This window comes from Gorilla gorilla, chromosome 9 (genome assembly GCF_029281585.2).
Source record: "Gorilla gorilla gorilla isolate KB3781 chromosome 9, NHGRI_mGorGor1-v2.1_pri, whole genome shotgun sequence".
NCBI lineage: Eukaryota > Metazoa > Chordata > Mammalia > Primates > Hominidae > Gorilla > Gorilla gorilla.
The window spans coordinates 126,452,262-126,469,631 of NC_073233.2; the positions used below are offsets into that span (position 1 = coordinate 126,452,262).

Sequence of the window (17,370 nt, forward strand, 5' to 3'; positions counted from 1 at the left end):
TTGGTTACAATACCAGATACATCTCCATAGCATTTTCCATCAGTTCTAATGAATTTGATTAGGAAACAAATGGTCACTTCAAGATTAGAGAGTTCTGGGTATAACTCTATTGAGGACAGTTGCTTATTGAAAAACTATCAGATCGTCATACTAGAAATTCTACCACAGAGACAGCATAACTTCGTGTAAAAAAAAATCTGGTTTTAGTCACCACTTTCTAGCAATGACCTAGGCAAGCTCTTTGAGTCTTGGGTTTGTTATCTATAAATGGGAATAATAAACCAACTGTGGAATGTTGTTAGGCTTAGAGATCATTTATGTAAAGTACTCTACATGTAGTCAGTGCTCAGTGAGCATTTGTTACTGCAACCACTATCTATTTTCTCCCTATTAGAACCTAAAACAGTGGAAGAAGAAGAAAGTAATTTCAGCTCCCCACTGATGCTTTGGCTTCAGCAAGAACAAAAGCGGAAGGAAAGCATTACTGAGAAAAAACCCAAGAAAGGACTTGTTTTTGAAATTTCCAGTGATGATGGCTTTCAGATCTGTGCAGAAAGTATTGAAGGTGAGTGGATTAAATCAGGTTGACCCATCAGCAGAAGCCCTATTTCAGCTAGAGCTTCATTTTCTGAGTATTAGCACCATTTAGGTGGCTGTTTTATGCTAGATGGTAGGGGGATACCTGGAGGCATCATACATTTTCCTTGTCCTTGAGAAGTTTGTCTTATTGGAGAAATAGCCATATTTTACATGAAAAGTTAATGATACAGATTATGTTTTCAACATTGCACACACCTTAGCGGAGCCCCTGAGAACTCTGCTTCCCCCTCCAGCCTTGTTTTTTGCCATTCCCTCATGCGCCTTCTGTGCCCTCTCTCCCTTGTGTGCCTTCACACGTGCTTTCTCCTCTGCCTGGAGTTCTCTCCCTGCCCTCAGTCACCTGGTGAGCTCCAGCTCACCCTTCAAGTTCCAGCTCAGACGGTCTTCCCTGACCTTCTGAGGTAGCTAAGCCCTCCCTCTCCCTCCTTTTGAATCTTACATGTTCTTCTCTCATAGCTTAAATTTTGTTTTGTCCGTGTTTGTTTACTTTTATCACTCACTCAACAGCGAGCTCTCCATAAGGGCTGGAATTTTATTTTCTTATTCATCTTTGTATCGCAAGCATCTAAGTGTTCATCCACCTTTGAAGGACTAGTAAATGTTTTCTAGGCTGTAAGTACTAGAAGCATTCAAAGAAGAGAAAGGTCACCATGGGTGAGTTAGGGTTATCAAAAACCCATGAAGATAAATAGAAGATTCTATTAAAGGAGAAAATGTAATTTGGGTTAGGCAAAGAAGAATGCAGGGCTCTCTAGGAAGAAGAAGGGAGGTAAGCAAAGTTAGAAAGGCAGGATTGCATTTGGTGGGTTTAGAGTAGTGTCAGGTGAGATGGCATTGAAATCCATGTGAGGTAGTAGTGAAAGAGAAAATTGGGAAGGTGGATAGGGCACAGGTTTTAGAAGGCTTTCAGTGCCAAACCTTGAGGACTTTGAAAACTTGAGGGAGTGAATAGAAGCAGAATTTCAGGAAACATAATGTGATAAGCTCTCTATATGAGACAGATTGAGCATGAACTGGAGATGCTCAAAGACGAGAGTTTACTAATGAGAGTATTGCTAGAGCAGAGATGTCTGGTAATAAAGCCCACATTTGGTGGGAAAAGAAAGGAAAGGAAAGAAGAATGAGTACACTTGGTGGAATATGGAGAGGGGAGAGTCAAAGATGACCCTAAAGATTCAGGCCTGGGTGACTAAAACAAAAGATAATGCGTGGAGAACAAAGGAGATAAGTAAGGAGTATGGGGGTTCCACAGAAGACATTGATGTGGAGTGATGTAAGAAATCCATGTGGAAATGCCTAGCAGACAGGAAAAGATCACAGAATCTTGGGTTAGAGCTGGAAGGAAGTGTAAGGATTTTCTAGTTCTGCCTCTTAACTTTAAGGAACAGAGAGGTTATGATCTTCCCACAGTCCTGGTTAAATCATTATTACTAGTGCTGTTTTGATTAGGGGTACGGGGAACATAATAGTACCAAACATTCAGGTGTGAGACGCAGACTTCCATCAAGGGATGTGAATGCGTTGGGGATTCAGAGTTCATTTCGGAAGGTCTGACTTTCCTTAGTGCTTCTGTGTCCTCCGACAGAAAGAAGCCCTGCTGGGGAGTGTACCTTTTCGGCTCCTTTCACATGTAATGAACTGATTTAAACTCTAAGAAAAATAAAACACTGCTCTAGGAGGGCAAGTGTTCACACTGTAGGGATTCTAAGCAGTGCTTGTGCACATCATTGGTATTAAGATGGGTTTACATGTATATTTTCTGGCTTACGGTTTTCTTTATTTCCTTTCAGATGCCTGGAAGTCATTGACAGATAAAGTCCAGGAAGCTCGATCAAATGCCCGCCTAAAGCAGCTCTCATTTGCAGGTAATGGCTGGAGGTGTTATTCCACTCCTGTCTCAGAATATTATGGTAAATCGTTCGCCTAAGGCAGAGTTGATTCTGTGAAAAAAACATCAGTTAAAAATTTTTTTCACAGCTTTATTGAGATTTAATTCATATACCATACAGTTCACCCATCTAAAGCATACAATTCAGTGGTTTTTAATATATTCAGAGTTGTATAACCACCACTACTCTATAATTCTAGAACATTCTCATCATCCCTAAAAGAAACCCCCTATTCATTAGCAGTCATTCCTCAGCCCCTGGCTACCACAAATCTACTTTCTGTCTCTATGTATTTGATTATTCTGGACATTTCATATAAATGAAATCAGACAATATGTAGCCTTTTGTGACCGTCTTCTTTCACTCAACAGAATACTTTCCAGGTTCTTCCCTTCTGTTACATCTTCCCTTCCACATCAGTACTTCATTCCTTTTTATTGCCAAATATTCCATTGTGTAGATATACCATATGTTGCTTATCCATTCATTAGTCAGTGGACATTTGGGTTTTTTCTGTTTTCTGCTACGAATAATGTTGCCACAAATATTCATGTTCAAGTTATTGTGTAGACATGTTTTTATTTTTTTTCAGTATATACCTCAGAGTGGAATGGCTGGGTCATATGGTAACTCTTTAAGTTTTTGAAGTACTGCCAGGTTTTTTTTCCAAAGTGGCTATACCATTTTACATTTCCACCTGCAATGCACGAGTGTTCCCATTTCTCCACCTTTGCCAACACTTACCTGTTTTTTGTTTTTTTTTTTAATTTTAGACATTGTAGTGTGAAATGTTATCTTTTCTTAAAGTTGAAATCATTTACCATTGGTATTAGACTTCATATTAAATTTAGGCAGCATACAAACTTATTAATACACTTCTTTTGAGCAAACACTAAAGATTTTAATCAGTGGATGCTGTGGCTCACACCTGTAATCCCAACACTTGGGTGACCAAGGCAGAAGGATCATTTGAGGCCAGGAGTTCAAGACCAGCCTGGGCATCATACAGAGAATACATCTTTACAAAAAATAAAAATATATATTAGCCGGCACCGTGGCATGCACACCTGTACTCCCAGCTACTCTGGAGGCTGAGGCAGGAGGATCACTGGAGCCTAGGAGTATGAGACTGTATTAAGCTATGATCTTAGCACTGCACTCCAGCCTGGATGACAGATAAATACTTTGTCGCAAAAAAAAAAAGAAGAAGAAGAAGAAGGTTTAATTAAGCTAAGGTAGAAACCTTCCATTGACTTTGTTTTATCCATATCTACCTCTCCTACCTCCTTTCAGATTGCTCCTGGAAAGGTGGGTGAATGGGTACTCACAGAAATTTTAACTTTTTTTTTTTTAGGAATTTAATTTTATCAGTGATGTTCTTCCTTTAAGAGGGAAGGGAAGGAAAATATTTGGATGCACTTTAGAAAATACTAACATTTGTTCATTTTATGTGACAGGTACATGCGTGGCTATTATAACACCCTGTGTATTTTTTTATACTTAAAATTTTTCAGAACTTTTTTAATTAAAAAAAAAGAGAAAAAGACCCAACAGGCAGTTTATCTCCCACAAAATACAAATGGCCCATAGCATGAAAGGGTACTCAATCTCAGCTGGACACAGTGGCTCACACCTGAATTCCAACATCTTGGGAGGATTGTTTGAGTCTAGGAGTTCAAGACCATCCTGGGCAATAGAGTGAGACCTCATCTCTATACAAAAAAAATTGATTAAATTAGGCAGGCATGATGGCTCATGCCTGTGGTCCCAGCTACTTGGGAAGCTGATGTGGGAGGAGCGCATTGAGCCTGGGGGGTCAAGCCTACAGTGAGCCAAGATTATGGCACTGCACTCCAGCCTGGGTGACAGAACAAGACCCTGTCTCAAAAAAAAAAAAAAAAAAAAAAAAAAGAAAAAGAAAAAAAAAATCTTGCTCATAATTTTTAAAATTCTACCCCAAAAATATAAGTCACATCCCTTTCTTTTTCTCTGACATATCCCTTGTTATTCTCTCATGCAATGTTAAAAAGCCCTATAACTGAGTCTCCTATCTCACCTCCTTGTACCCTCAGAGTCTCCAGAGGTGCCTCAAAATCTTACTATTGCCTATTAGTTACAGAGTACAATCTTCAACCCTTACGTATTTGTTATTAGTAAATATTTACTGACCACTTGTAAAATGCCTGGTACCATGTTAAACACAGGATACAGTCGCTGAGTAGTGACCCAGCCCTGCTCTTTGAGGTTTCCTGTCTATGGATCCTTACATGGCGAGGTCCTCTTCAGCCGGATTCATCTGTTCAGTCTCAGCTTTCCCCACTTCCCTCACTGCTCAAGATTCTTTGTTCTGCAGCCACACTACACTATTTACTGTTCCAGATCCATCCATGTGTCTTTTTTTTTTTTTTCTCCAAGACAGAGTCTTACTCTGTCACCCAGGCTGGAGTGCAGTGGCGTGATCTCGGCTCACTGCAACCTCCGTCTCCCAGGTTCAGGTGATTCTCCTGCTTCAGCCTCCTGAGTAGCTGGGACTACAGGCGCATGCTACCACACCCGGCTATTTTTTGTATTATTATTTTTTTATTTTTTATTTTTTATTTTTGAGACGGAGTTTCTTTCCTGTTGCCCAGGCTGAAGTGCAATGGCGCAATCTCGGTTCACCGCAACCTCCACCTCCCGAATTCAAGCGATTCTCCTGCCTCAGCCTCCCGAGTAGCTGGGATTACAGGCATGTGCCACCATGCCTGGCTAATTTTGTATTTTTAGTAGAGTCAGGGTTTCTCCATGTTGGTAAGGCTGGTCTTGAACTCCTGACCTCAGGTAATCTGCCCACCTCGGCCTCCCAAAGTGCTGGGATTACAGGCGTGAGCCACCATGCCCAGCCTAATTTTTGTATTTTTAGTAGAGACGGGGTTTCACCGTGCTGGCCAGGCTACTCTAGAACTTCTGAGCTTGTGATCTGCCCACCTCGGGCTCCCAAAGTGCTGGGATCACAGGCGTGAGCCACTGCGCCCGGCCCATCCATGTGTCTTAAAGTGTAGCCTGTAGGTGTGAATCAGAATCCCTGGGCTTGGAGCTGAGAAAGCTGAATTTTTAACATGTGCTCCCAAGCAATTCTTATTACTTACCCTAAATGTGCTTTCATATCAGCATAACATGATTGATGCAGTTTCCTCCACCAGGACCTACTTCCTCCGTCTACTCTCTTCCCTCCAAATTCCCTGGTTTACACAACAAACTCCTGTTAATCCTTTAAGACTTTGCTCAAGGTCACCTCTTTTCTTTAACCTTTTTTGATCATTCTTCCTGTGCCTACGGAAATCCCAACTCTTAACTGATTTAAAGAGTGAGATAATTTATCATCTTATATAACAGAAAGTCCAGAGGTAGGACAGACGTCAGGATTGATTGGTACAGGAGCTTGCAATGTCATCAAATACCTAGATTCTTTTCTTCTTTCCACTTTACGATCTATAGTAAAACTTCATCTTCAAGCTGATAGCAAATGGCTGCAGCAGTTCCCACAATAACATTCAGTCATCACAGTGTTCAGAGGAACAGGAGAGGCTTAGGAACAAATGGACATCTCACAGACCAGAATTTGGTACCATGTCCATTTCTTTTTCTGTCCTTTTTTTTTTTTTTTTTTTTTTTTTTTTTTTGAGACAGGGTCTCACTCTGTTGCCCAGGCTGGAGTGTAGTGGTGCAATCTTGGCTCACTGCAACCTCCGCCTCCCGGGTTCAAGCAATACTCCTGCCTCAGCCTCCCGAGTAGCTGGGACTACAGGTACACGCCACCACACCCGGCTAATTTTTGTATTTTAGTAGAGATGGCGTTTCACCATGTTGGCCAGGATGGTCTCGAACTTCTGACCTCAGGTAATCCACCCACCTTGGCCTCCCAAAGCGCTGAGATTACAGGCGTAAGCCACTGTGCCCAGCCCCATGTCCATTTCTAAGCCAGTCTCTGGCAAAGGGACTGGGATTCCCAGGATTGTCTTAGATTAATCATCTGGGGTGGAAGGTTTAGCCTGGAGGTTAACCACAATGACCCTTGTGTTCCCCAATCCAAAACCTGTCCATTATTCTCCATTTCCAGTGCTGCCACCTTGTCCTTACCCTCATGCCCTTATATTCTAGTGGTGTATATGTATATGTAAGTACCATGAAGAAGATAACATGGGGAAATGAAATAGAGAGTGACACAGAGGTGGGTAGTTGGTGGCAGGAAATCTGGAATCTCTTGATGAGGCAACATTTGAGCTTAGACCTGAGTGATGATGAGAAGAAGCCAATCATGCATATACATAAAGCGAAAGTCCTCGAGGCAAGCTAGAAGGCTGAGGAAGGAGAGTTTGAGCTTATAGTGTGCCAAGATCATACCTGTGAATAGCCACGGCACCAGCTGAGCAACACAGTGAAACTCTCTCTTAAAAAAAATTAAATTAACTATGTTTTCTAAAGTCCTGACACAGAGGAAACAGCAGATGAAAAAGTCCTGAAGTGGGAATATCTTTGGTGTGTTTATTGTCTGTCTCTTCCATGAAGTAAAAGCTCTATGAATACAGGTACCTTGCCTGTCTTGCTCACCTGTAAGTTCCTAAGGTCCTGTCTGGCACAGTGGAAAGATGGAAAGAGTGCCTGGGATATTTTAGGTGTGCAGTAAATATTTATTGAATGAATAAATGAGTCTCCCACAAGCAGAACAGATTGTTCCTTCTTAAGAGTTCCCATAGTACTTTATATTATACCTTAATTTGGACACCTGCACATTGCATGGTTTGTATACGTCTCTGCCTTCCTCTGCTGTGAGCTCCTTAAGAACAGACGGGGGCCCACACATAATGCATCTTTGTTTTCCCATTATCAACACGATATTAATCTCATTGTAATCTCTCTGGTGAGTGAGAGTTGAACATTCAGCATACATATTAAAAGGAACTTTCTGTGAAAATATACTTGAGTACGTGGTATGTTTTTCAGTGTCTTTTTTTTTTAACCTAAGAATTCACAGCAATCTAGAACTTCCAGGAAAAAATTATTAAGGAAAATTAGTGGTCTGTAGAAAAAAGAGTTTGCCAGCCGGGCGCAGTGGCTCACGCCTGTAATCCCAGCACTGTGGGAGGCCGAGGCTGGCGGATCACGAGGTCAGGAGATCAAGACCATCCTGGCTAACACAGTGAAACCCCGTCTCTACTAAAAAACACAAAAAATTAGCCAGGCGTGGTGGCGGGCGCCTGTAGTCCCAGCTACTCGGGAGGCTGAGGCAGCAGAATGGTGTGAACCCGGGAGGCAGAGCTTGCAGTGAGCCAAGATCGCACCACTGTACTCCAGCCTGGGCGACAGGGTGAGACTCCGTCTCAAAAAAAAAAGAAAAGAAAAGAAAAGAAAAAAGAGTTTGCCATTGCCTTATATAGCTTAAGTTCTTATCTTATAGAGTTGTGTTACATAGTGTTACATACTGAAGCCAAATTCTTAAGGGACCAACAGTTGTGATCATAAGAATGTCACTTATCTGGGGCCAGTGCAGTGGCTCACACCTGTAATCCTACCTAGCAAGTTGGGAGGCCAAGGAAGGAGGATCACTCGAGGCCAGGAGTTCAAGATCAGCCTGGGCAACACAGTAAGACCCTGTCTCCACAAAAAATTTAAAAATTAGCCAAACACAGTGGCATATATGCCTGTAGTCCCAGCTACCTGGGAGGCTGAGGTGGGAGCAGCTTGAGCCCAGAAATTCAAGGTTACAGTGAGCTATGATCATGCTACTGCACTCCAGCCTGGGCAACAAAGTGAAACCTGTCTCTTAGAAAAAGAATATTGCTTATCTAGAGACAACGTTCTTTTTGTTTGTTTTGTTTGTTTGTTTGTTTTTGAGATGAGGTCTCACTCTGTTGTCCAAGCTGGAGTGCAGTGGCATGATCATCTGCTTTTTCATCTGCTGTTTCCTCTGCACCAGGACATTATACCAAGGTTACATCTCTAAATATGCTTCATAATGCAAACTGTATGTCTGTTGGAATTGCATATGTGCAATTGCAGTCCTAATACAATTACACTTATGAAATGGATACCTGATCCAAAATAAACACCATTACTGTTTCTATATCTATTAATAATACCAAAACCAATATTCGTAAGTGAAATAATATTGTTTACTTAATAAAAATATAAAGAACATTAGCTATTTGCTAGTGTCAAAAAGAATTGTGGCAGTTGTAACTGTGCCCTGTCCCTTTAATGGAAAAAGCCAAATAATTTTAAAATGAAAGCCTTTCACCATCAATGCCAGCAGACTTATATAAATGTTGTTTTCATAAAATAAAAATAAATAAAAAATGCTCATTAACAGCATGAGACAGTGAGTAGAACAAAGCAGCTACTGAGTGTATTACTCCACACATTCATCATAACAACACAAGAGTTCTGTGTTAGGGGTGTATTAACATTGCTTTTAAACTTTAGTGAGGCTGGCTGGGTGCTGTGGCTCACACCTGTAATCCCAGCACTTTGGGAAGCTGAGGCAGGTGGATCACCTGAGGTCAGGAGTTTAAGACCAGCCTGGCCAATATGGTGAAACCTTGTCTCTACTAAAAATACAAAAAAATTAGCTGGGCATGGTGGCGTGCCCCTGTAGTCCCAGCTACTTGGGAGGCTGAGGCGGGAGAATTGCTTGAACCCAGGAGGTGGAGTTGTAGCGAGCTGAGATCGGACCACTGCACTCCAGCCTGGGTGACGGAGTTAAAGTCTGTCTCAAAAAAAAAAAAAAAAAAAGGCCGGGTACGGTGGCTCACACCTGTAATCCCAGCATTTTGGAAGGCCGAGGCGAGTGGATCACGAGGTCAGGAGATCGAGACCATCCTGGCTAACACGGTGAAACTCCGTCTCTGCTAAAAATACAAAAAAAATTAGCCAGGCGTGGTGGCGGCGCCCATAGTCCCAGCTACTCGGGAGGCTGAGGCAGGAGAATGGCGTGAACCCGGGAGGTGGAGCTTGCAGCGAGCTGAGATCATGCCACTGCACTCCAGCCTGGGTGGCAGAGCGAGACTCCATCTCAAAAAAAAAAGAAAAAAAAAGAAAATTAAACTTTAGTGAGGTATCTGGGGGAACATAAGCTTATAGAACCTAGATAATCCGTTCCTAGATGGATTATATTTGTAGTTATGCAGTCCAGAGTTCATATCTTGTCAAATCACTTGGGAGTGTTACATCAGTTCTCTAAGCCTGTTTGCTCACCTGAAAATGAAGCTAGTAATTCCTGCCCTGTGTGGTCATTATGAGCATGAAATGAAATAACACGTGTATATAGCATTAGCATATAGCATTTCTGTGTAATACAGCAAAATAGTCCATAGTTTGGTGGCATGCTTTTTTCACTTAGCCATCTATCACAAACATTTTCCATATTGATAGATCTGTATCAGCATCATTTTAATGGCTATCTGATGCTAATTTTGAGCTAATATGTACTATAATTCACCCTGGAGCAGCCTCTGGCAGAGTGACTGTAGCATAGGCATTTCTGTAGGACCATGCTGTTTCCTGTTGACTGCGCTCCTCACTGCCCTGGTGCTTCTGATTCTTCTAGGTGTTAACGGTTTGAGGATGCTGGGGATTCTCCATGATGCAGTTGTGTTCCTCATTGAGCAGCTGTCTGGTGCCAAGCACTGTCGAAATTACAAATTCCGTTTCCACAAGCCAGAGGAGGCCAATGAACCCCCCTTGAACCCTCATGGCTCAGCCAGGGCTGAAGTCCACCTCAGGCAAGTTCCCTTCTTTTCTGTCAGCAGTTTTGGGTCTCGATTTTCTTATCTCATGACACCGTCATCTTCCCACATACCCTCTGAGATTTCCAGTGTTAATGCCATCATCCTTTACTGCTTTATTAAAGCATTTCTCTAAATATGTTTTAATCTTTTGGCCCCAGGAAGTCAGCATTTGACATGTTTAACTTTCTGGCTTCTAAACATCGTCAGCCTCCTGAATACAACCCCAATGATGAAGAAGAGGAGGAGGTACAGCTGAAGTCAGCTCGGTAAGTCTTGAGTGGGGAGAAGTCATTAGAAACTGCTTTCCCTCTCCTCCAGCTGGTCAGGGCACTACGTAGGAATTTGTTTGCATCAGAATTTCCTGGATAAGATTTAAAAGGACTGAAAACCATTTGTGCTGAAGTAGCAGTAGGTGCCTGGTAAGGAGTGAGGAATATAAGGTACAGAGGAGAAATTCAAAGAACTGTAAGATGCCTGTTTTCTTTAATGATAGTATACCCTGTCAGCTTTGGTTGTACCACCATAGTTGTCATGGCCAGAAAGTACTATATATACTAAAAATGGGACTCATTGGCCAGGCACAGTGGCTCATGCCTGTAATTCCAGCACTTTGGAAGTCCGAGGCGGACAGATCATGAGGTCAGGAGTTCGAGACCAGCCTGACCGACATAGTGAAACCCCGTCTCTACTAAAAATACAAAAATTAGCCCGGCGTGGTGGCGCGCGCGTGTAGTCCCACCTACTCAGCAGGCTGAGGCAAGAGAATCGCTTGAACCCAGGAGGCGGTGGTTAGAGTGAGCCGAGATCGCGCCACTGGACTCCAGCCTGGGCGACAGAGCGAAACTCCATCTCAAAAAAAAAAAGGGGGGGGGGGCTCATTTTATAAGGCACTTGTTCAGTTTGGCATTAAACAAAGAGTGTACTAATTGTCTCTAGGAAACTTCGATTCAAGACTCAAAACATTATTTCCTGAAAAAAATTCGTTAATAGTATGTCTTATCTCTTAGGAGGGCAACTAGCATGGATCTGCCAATGCCTATGCGCTTCCGGCACTTAAAAAAGACTTCTAAGGAGGCAGTTGGTGTCTACAGGTATGGCTAAAATTCTAGAAAGAATTACAGAAAACGACTGCAGTTTTTCAAAATCAAAGCAGACCAAATGCTGGAGTGACCTTCCTCACTCAGTAAGTGAGGATTTTACGGACACTATTTATTGACCCTCATATCCTGGGATCCTGCACCTCCTTGTGTTGAACAAGGACTTTAACATAATAAGCATTAAAATATTGCTGCTTCCAGCGGGTCGCAGAATGGAAATAACTTTCATCTTTGGCCATGTGTTAGATGGCCAAATCAAGTGGGTCCAAATTTTTATTTTCTCAAGTGTATGTCCCTCCTGGGGAACTAACAGACCAGGAGAACTTATTCATGTATTCATGCACTTAACCTTACTTGCAAAATTTGTGTCTGACCTATTTTCCATCTTTGTCCTAGGTCTCCCATCCATGGCCGGGGTCTTTTCTGTAAGAGAAACATTGATGCAGGTGAGATGGTGATTGAGTATGCCGGCAACGTCATCCGCTCCATCCAGACTGACAAGCGGGAAAAGTATTACGACAGCAAGGTAAGTCTCCCACTTGCAGTCACACAGTTCTTTTGTTTTGCTGTAGAAAGGGACCAGTATGACCCCTGGATCACAAAAGAAATAGTGTATGTTATCAATTCAAAGACCTTTCTTAAAAAAATAAACTCTGAAATTTGTGAGGGGCCCAGCAAAAATACAGAATCCACTCTGAGGATTAGTACAGAAAGTTGCTCTTAGAAGGTTTGTCTGAGTGGCTCCTAGTATCAGAAGCAAAATAGCTATACAAGTTTTAGGTTTCTCTTTCCTGCAGAGACGTTAGAAACCTCTAGACTAGTGGCCTGTAATCTAGGAAATCCTCGTGGAAGCATCTTGAAAGATAGTACTGGGAGAAATCTGGAAATTTTACTAGAAGAAACTTTCTCAGCGGCTATAGGTAACATCAAGAGAAGATTGGGACATGTTCTTGAAGCTGAGTTTATAAGAAATGACAAGTTCTTCTCCCTTCTTCTGCATGTACAGGGCATTGGTTGCTATATGTTCCGAATTGATGACTCAGAGGTAGTGGATGCCACCATGCATGGAAATGCTGCACGCTTCATCAATCACTCGTGTGAGCCTAACTGCTATTCTCGGGTCATCAATATTGATGGGCAGAAGCACATTGTCATCTTTGCCATGCGTAAGATCTACCGAGGAGAGGAACTCACTTACGACTATAAGTTCCCCATTGAGGATGCCAGCAACAAGCTGCCCTGCAACTGTGGCGCCAAGAAATGCCGGAAGTTCCTAAACTAAAGCTGCTCTTCTCCCCCAGTGTTGGAGTGCAAGGACGCGGGGCCATCCAAAGCAACGCTGAAGGCCTTTTCCAGCAGCTGGGAGCTCCCGGATTGCGTGGCACAGCTGAGGGGCCTCTGTGATGGCTGAGCTCTCTTATGTCCTATACTCACATCAGACATGTGATCATAGTCCCAGAGACAGAGTTGAGGTCTCGAAGAAAAGATCCATGATCGGCTTTCTCCTGGGGCCCCTCCAATTGTTTACTGTTAGAAAGTGGGAATGGGGTCCCTAGCAGACTTGCCTGGAAGGAGCCTATTATAGAGGGTTGGTTATGTTGGGAGATTGGGCCTGAATTTCTCCACAGAAATAAGTTGCCATCCTCAGGTTGGCCCTTTCCCAAGCACTATAAGTGAGTGGGTCAGGCAAAGCCCCAAGTGGAGGGTTGGTTGGATTCCTGACAGTTTGCCAGCCAGGCCCCACCTACAGCGTCTGTTGAACAAACAGAGGTCTGGTGGTTTTCCCTACTATCCTCCCACTCGAGAGTTCACTTCTGGTTGGGAGACAGGATTCCTAGCACCTCCGGTGTCAAAAGGCTGTCATGGGGTTGTGCCAATTAATTACCAAACATTGAGCCTGCAGGCTTTGAGTGGGAGTGTTGCCCCCAGGAGCCTTATCTCAGCCAATTACCTTTCTTGACAGTAGGAGCGGCTTCCCTCTCCCATTCCCTCTTCACTCCCTTTTCTTCCTTTCCCGTCTTCATCCCACTGCTTTCCCATGCTTCTTTCTGGTTGTAGGGGAGACTGACTGCCTGCTCAAGGACACTCCCTGCTGGGCATAGGATGTGCCTGCAAAAAGTTCCCTGAGCCTGTAAGCACTCCAGGTGGGGAAGTGGACAGGAGCCATTGGTCATAACCAGACAGAATTTGGAAACATTTTCATAAAACTCCATGGAGAGTTTTAAAGAAACATATGTAGCATGATTTTTTAGGAGAGGAAAAAGATTATTTAAATAGGATTTAAATCATGCAACAACGAGAGTATCACAGCCAGGATGACCCCTGGGTCCCATTCCTAAGACATGGTTACTTTATTTTCCCCTTGTTAAGACATAGGAAGACTTAATTTTTAAACGGTCAGTGTCCAGTTGAAGGCAGAACACTAATCAGATTTCAAGGCCCACAACTTGGGGACTAGACCACCTTATGTTGAGGGAACTCTGCCACCTGCGTGCAACCCACAGCTAAAGTAAATTCAATGACACTACTGCCCTGATTACTCCTTAGGATGTGGTCAAAACAGCATCAAATGTTTCTTCTCTTCCTTTCCCCAAGACAGTGTCCTGAACCTGTTAAATTAAGTCATTGGATTTTACTCTGTTCTGTTTACAGTTTACTATTTAAGGTTTTATAAATGTAAATATATTTTGTATATTTTTCTATGAGAAGCACTTCATAGGGAGAAGCACTTATGACAAGGCTATTTTTTAAACCGCGGTATTATCCTAATTTAAAAGAAGATCGGTTTTTAATAATTTTTTATTTTCATAGGATGAAGTTAGAGAAAATATTCAGCTGTACACACAAAGTCTGGTTTTTCCTGCCCAACTTCCCCCTGGAAGGTGTACTTTTTGTTGTTTAATGTGTAGCTTGTTTGTGCCCTGTTGACATAAATGTTTCCTGGGTTTGCTCTTTGACAATAAATGGAGAAGGAAGGTCACCCAACTCCATTGGGCCACTCCCCTCCTTCCCCTATTGAAGCTCCTCAAAAGGCTACAGTAATATCTTGATACAACAGATTCTCTTCTTTCTCGCCTCTCTCCTTTCCGGCGCAACTTCCAGAGTGGTGGGAGACGGCAATCTTTACATTTCCCTCATCTTTCTTACTTCAGAGCTAGCAAACAACAAGTTGAATGGCAACTTGACATTTTTCCATCACCATCTGCCTCATAGGCCACTCTTTCCTTTCCCTCTGCCCACCAAGTCCTCATATCTGCAGAGAACCCATTGATCACCTTGTGCCCTCTTTTGGGGCAGCCTGTTGAAACTGAAGCACAGTCTGACCACTCACGATAAAGCAGATTTTTCTCTGCCTCTGCCACAAGGTTTCAGAGTAGTGTAGTCCAAGTAGAGGGTGGGGCACCCTTTTCTCGCCGCAAGAAGCCCATTCCTATGGAAGTCTAGCAAAGCAATATGACTCAGCCCAGCACTCTCTGCCCCAGGACTCATGGCTCTGCTGTGCCTTCCATCCTGGGCTCCCTTCTCTCCCGTGACCTTAAGAACTTTGTCTGGTGGCTTTGCTGGAACATTGTCACTGTTTTCACTGTCATGCAGGGAGCCCAGCACTGTGGCCAGGATGGCAGAGACTTCCTTGTCATCATGGAGAAGTGCCAGCAGGGGACTGGGAAAAGCACTCTACCCAGACCTCACCTCCCTTCCTCCTTTTGCCCATGAACAAGATGCAGTGGCCCTAGGGGTTCCACTAGTGTCTGCTTTCCTTTATTATTGCACTGTGTGAGGTTTTTTTGTAAATCCTTGTATTCCTATTTTTTTTAAAGAAAAAAAAAAACTTAAGCTGCATTTGTTACTGAAATGATTAATGCACTGATGGGTCCTGAATTCACCTTGAGAAAGACCCAAAGGCCAGTCAGGGGGTGGGGGGAACTCAGCTAAATAGACCTAGTTACTGCCCTGCTAGGCCATGCTGTACTGTGAGCCCCCTCCTCACTCTCTACCAACCCTAAACCCTGAGGACAGGGGAGGAACCCACAGCTTCCTTCTCCTGCCAGCTGCAGATGGTTTGCCTTGCCTTTCCACCCCCTAATTGTCAACCACAAAAATGAGAAATTCCTCTTCTAGCTCAGCCTTGAGTCCATTGCCAAATTTTCAGCACACCTGCCAGCAACTTGGGGGGATAAGCGAAGGTTTCCCTACAAGAGGGAAAGAAGGCAAAAACGGCACAGCTATCTCCAAACACATCTGAGTTCATTTCAAAAGTGACCAAGGGAATCTCCGCACAAAAGTGCAGATTGAGGAATTGTGATGGGTCATTCCCAAGAATCCCCCAAGGGGCATCCCAAATCCCTAAGGAGTAACAGCTGCAAATCTGGTCAGTTCTCAGTGAGAGCCAGCTCACTTATAGCTTTGCTGCTAGAACCTGTTGTGGCTGCATTTCCTGGTGGCCAGTGACAACTGTGTAACCAGAATAGCTGCATGGCGCTGACCCTTTGGCCGGAACTTGGTCTCTTGGCTCCCTCCTTGGCCACCCACCACCTCTCGCACAGCCCCTCTGTTTTTACACCAATAACAAGAATTAAGGGGGAAGCCCTGGCAGCTATACGTTTTCAACCAGACTCCTTTGCCGGGACCCAGCCCGCCACCCTGCTCGCCTCCGTCAAACCCCCGGCCAATGCAGTGAGCACCATGTAGCTCCCTTGATTTAAAAAAAATAAAAAATAAAAAAAAAAGGAAAAAAAAATACAACACACACACAAAAATAAAAAAAATATTCTAATGAATGTATCTTTCTAAAGGACTGACGTTCAATCAAATATCTGAAAATACTAAAGGTCAAAACCTTGTCAGATGTTAACTTTTAAGTTCGGTTTGGGATTTTTTTTTTTTTTAATAGAAATCAAGTTGCTTTTGTTTTTAAGGAAAAGCGGGTCATTGCAAAGGGCTGGGTGTAATTTTATGTTTCATTTCCTTCATTTTAAAGCAATACAAGGTTATGGAGCAGATGGTTTTGTGCCGAATCATGAATACTAGTCAAGTCACACACTCTGGAAACTTGCAACTTTTTGTTTGTTTTGGTTTTCAAATAAATATAAATATGATATATATAGGAACTAATATAGTAATGCACCATGTAACAAAGCCTAGTTCAGTCCATGGCTTTTAATTCTCTTAACACTATAGATAAGGATTGTGTTACAGTTGCTAGTAGCGGCAGGAAGACGTCAGGCTCACTTTCCTCTGATTCCCGAAATGGGGGGAACCTCTAACCTTAAAGGAATGGTAGAACAGTCCATTCCTCGGATCAGAGAAAAATGCAGACATGGTGTCACCTGGATTTTTTTCTGCCCATGGACGTTGCCAGTCAGTACCTGTCCTCCTTGTTTCTATTTTTGGTTATGAATGTTGGGGTTACCACCTGCATTTAGGGGAAAATTGTGTTCTGTGCTTTCCTGGTATCTTGTTCCGAGGTACTCTAGTTCTGTCTTTCAACCAAGAAAATAGAATTGTGGTGTTTCTTTTATTGAACTTTTAACAGTCTCTTTAGTAAATACAGGTAGTTGAATAATTGTTTCAAGAGCTCAACAGATGACAAGCTTCTTTTCTAGAAATAAGACATTTTTTGACAACTTTATCATGTATAACAGATCTGTTTTTTTTCCTTGTGTTCTTCCAAGCTTCTGGTTAGAGAAAAAGAGAAAAAAAAAAAAAAAAGGAAAATGTGTCTAAAGTCCATCAGTGTTAACTCCCTGTGACAGGGATGAAGGAAAATACTTTAATAGTTCAAAAAATAATAATGCTGAAAGCTCTCTACGAAAGACTGAATGTAAAAGTAAAAAGTGTACATAGTTGTAAAAAAAAGGAGTTTTTAAACATGTTTATTTTCTATGCACTTTTTTTTATTTAAGTGATAGTTTAATTAATAAACATGTCAAGTTTATTGCTGCACATGGTTAAGCTTCCTTTTGGCTTTGGTTGGAGAGGGTGGAGAAAAGTGGGAGGGGCATGGCCTGTGACCTGGTC

General features: G+C 42.7%; 1 protein-coding gene across 7 annotated transcripts in view; it reads left to right on the forward strand.

Annotated features, from left to right (window-relative positions):
* Positions 1-17,295, forward strand: part of KMT2A (lysine methyltransferase 2A) — a 90,586-nt gene extending 73,291 nt beyond the window's left edge. For 4 of the 7 annotated variants that reach the window (XM_055355026.2, XM_055355027.2, XM_055355029.2 and 1 more), the window contains 7 exons: positions 395-565; positions 2,391-2,465; positions 10,075-10,253; positions 10,418-10,521; positions 11,263-11,346; positions 11,749-11,878; positions 12,359-17,295. In XM_055355026.2, coding sequence (XP_055211001.1) covers positions 395-565; positions 2,391-2,465; positions 10,075-10,253; positions 10,418-10,521; positions 11,263-11,346; positions 11,749-11,878; positions 12,359-12,634 — 1,019 coding nt within the window. In that variant the 3' untranslated portion in view covers positions 12,635-17,295. Of the gene's footprint in view, positions 1-394; positions 566-2,390; positions 2,466-10,074; positions 10,254-10,413; positions 10,522-11,262; positions 11,347-11,748; positions 11,879-12,358 lie in introns of all 7 variants that reach the window. The other 3 variants (XM_031015811.3, XM_019036216.4, XM_019036217.4) reach the window with 1 other exon arrangement.
* Positions 17,296-17,370: the final 75 nt, after the last annotated feature.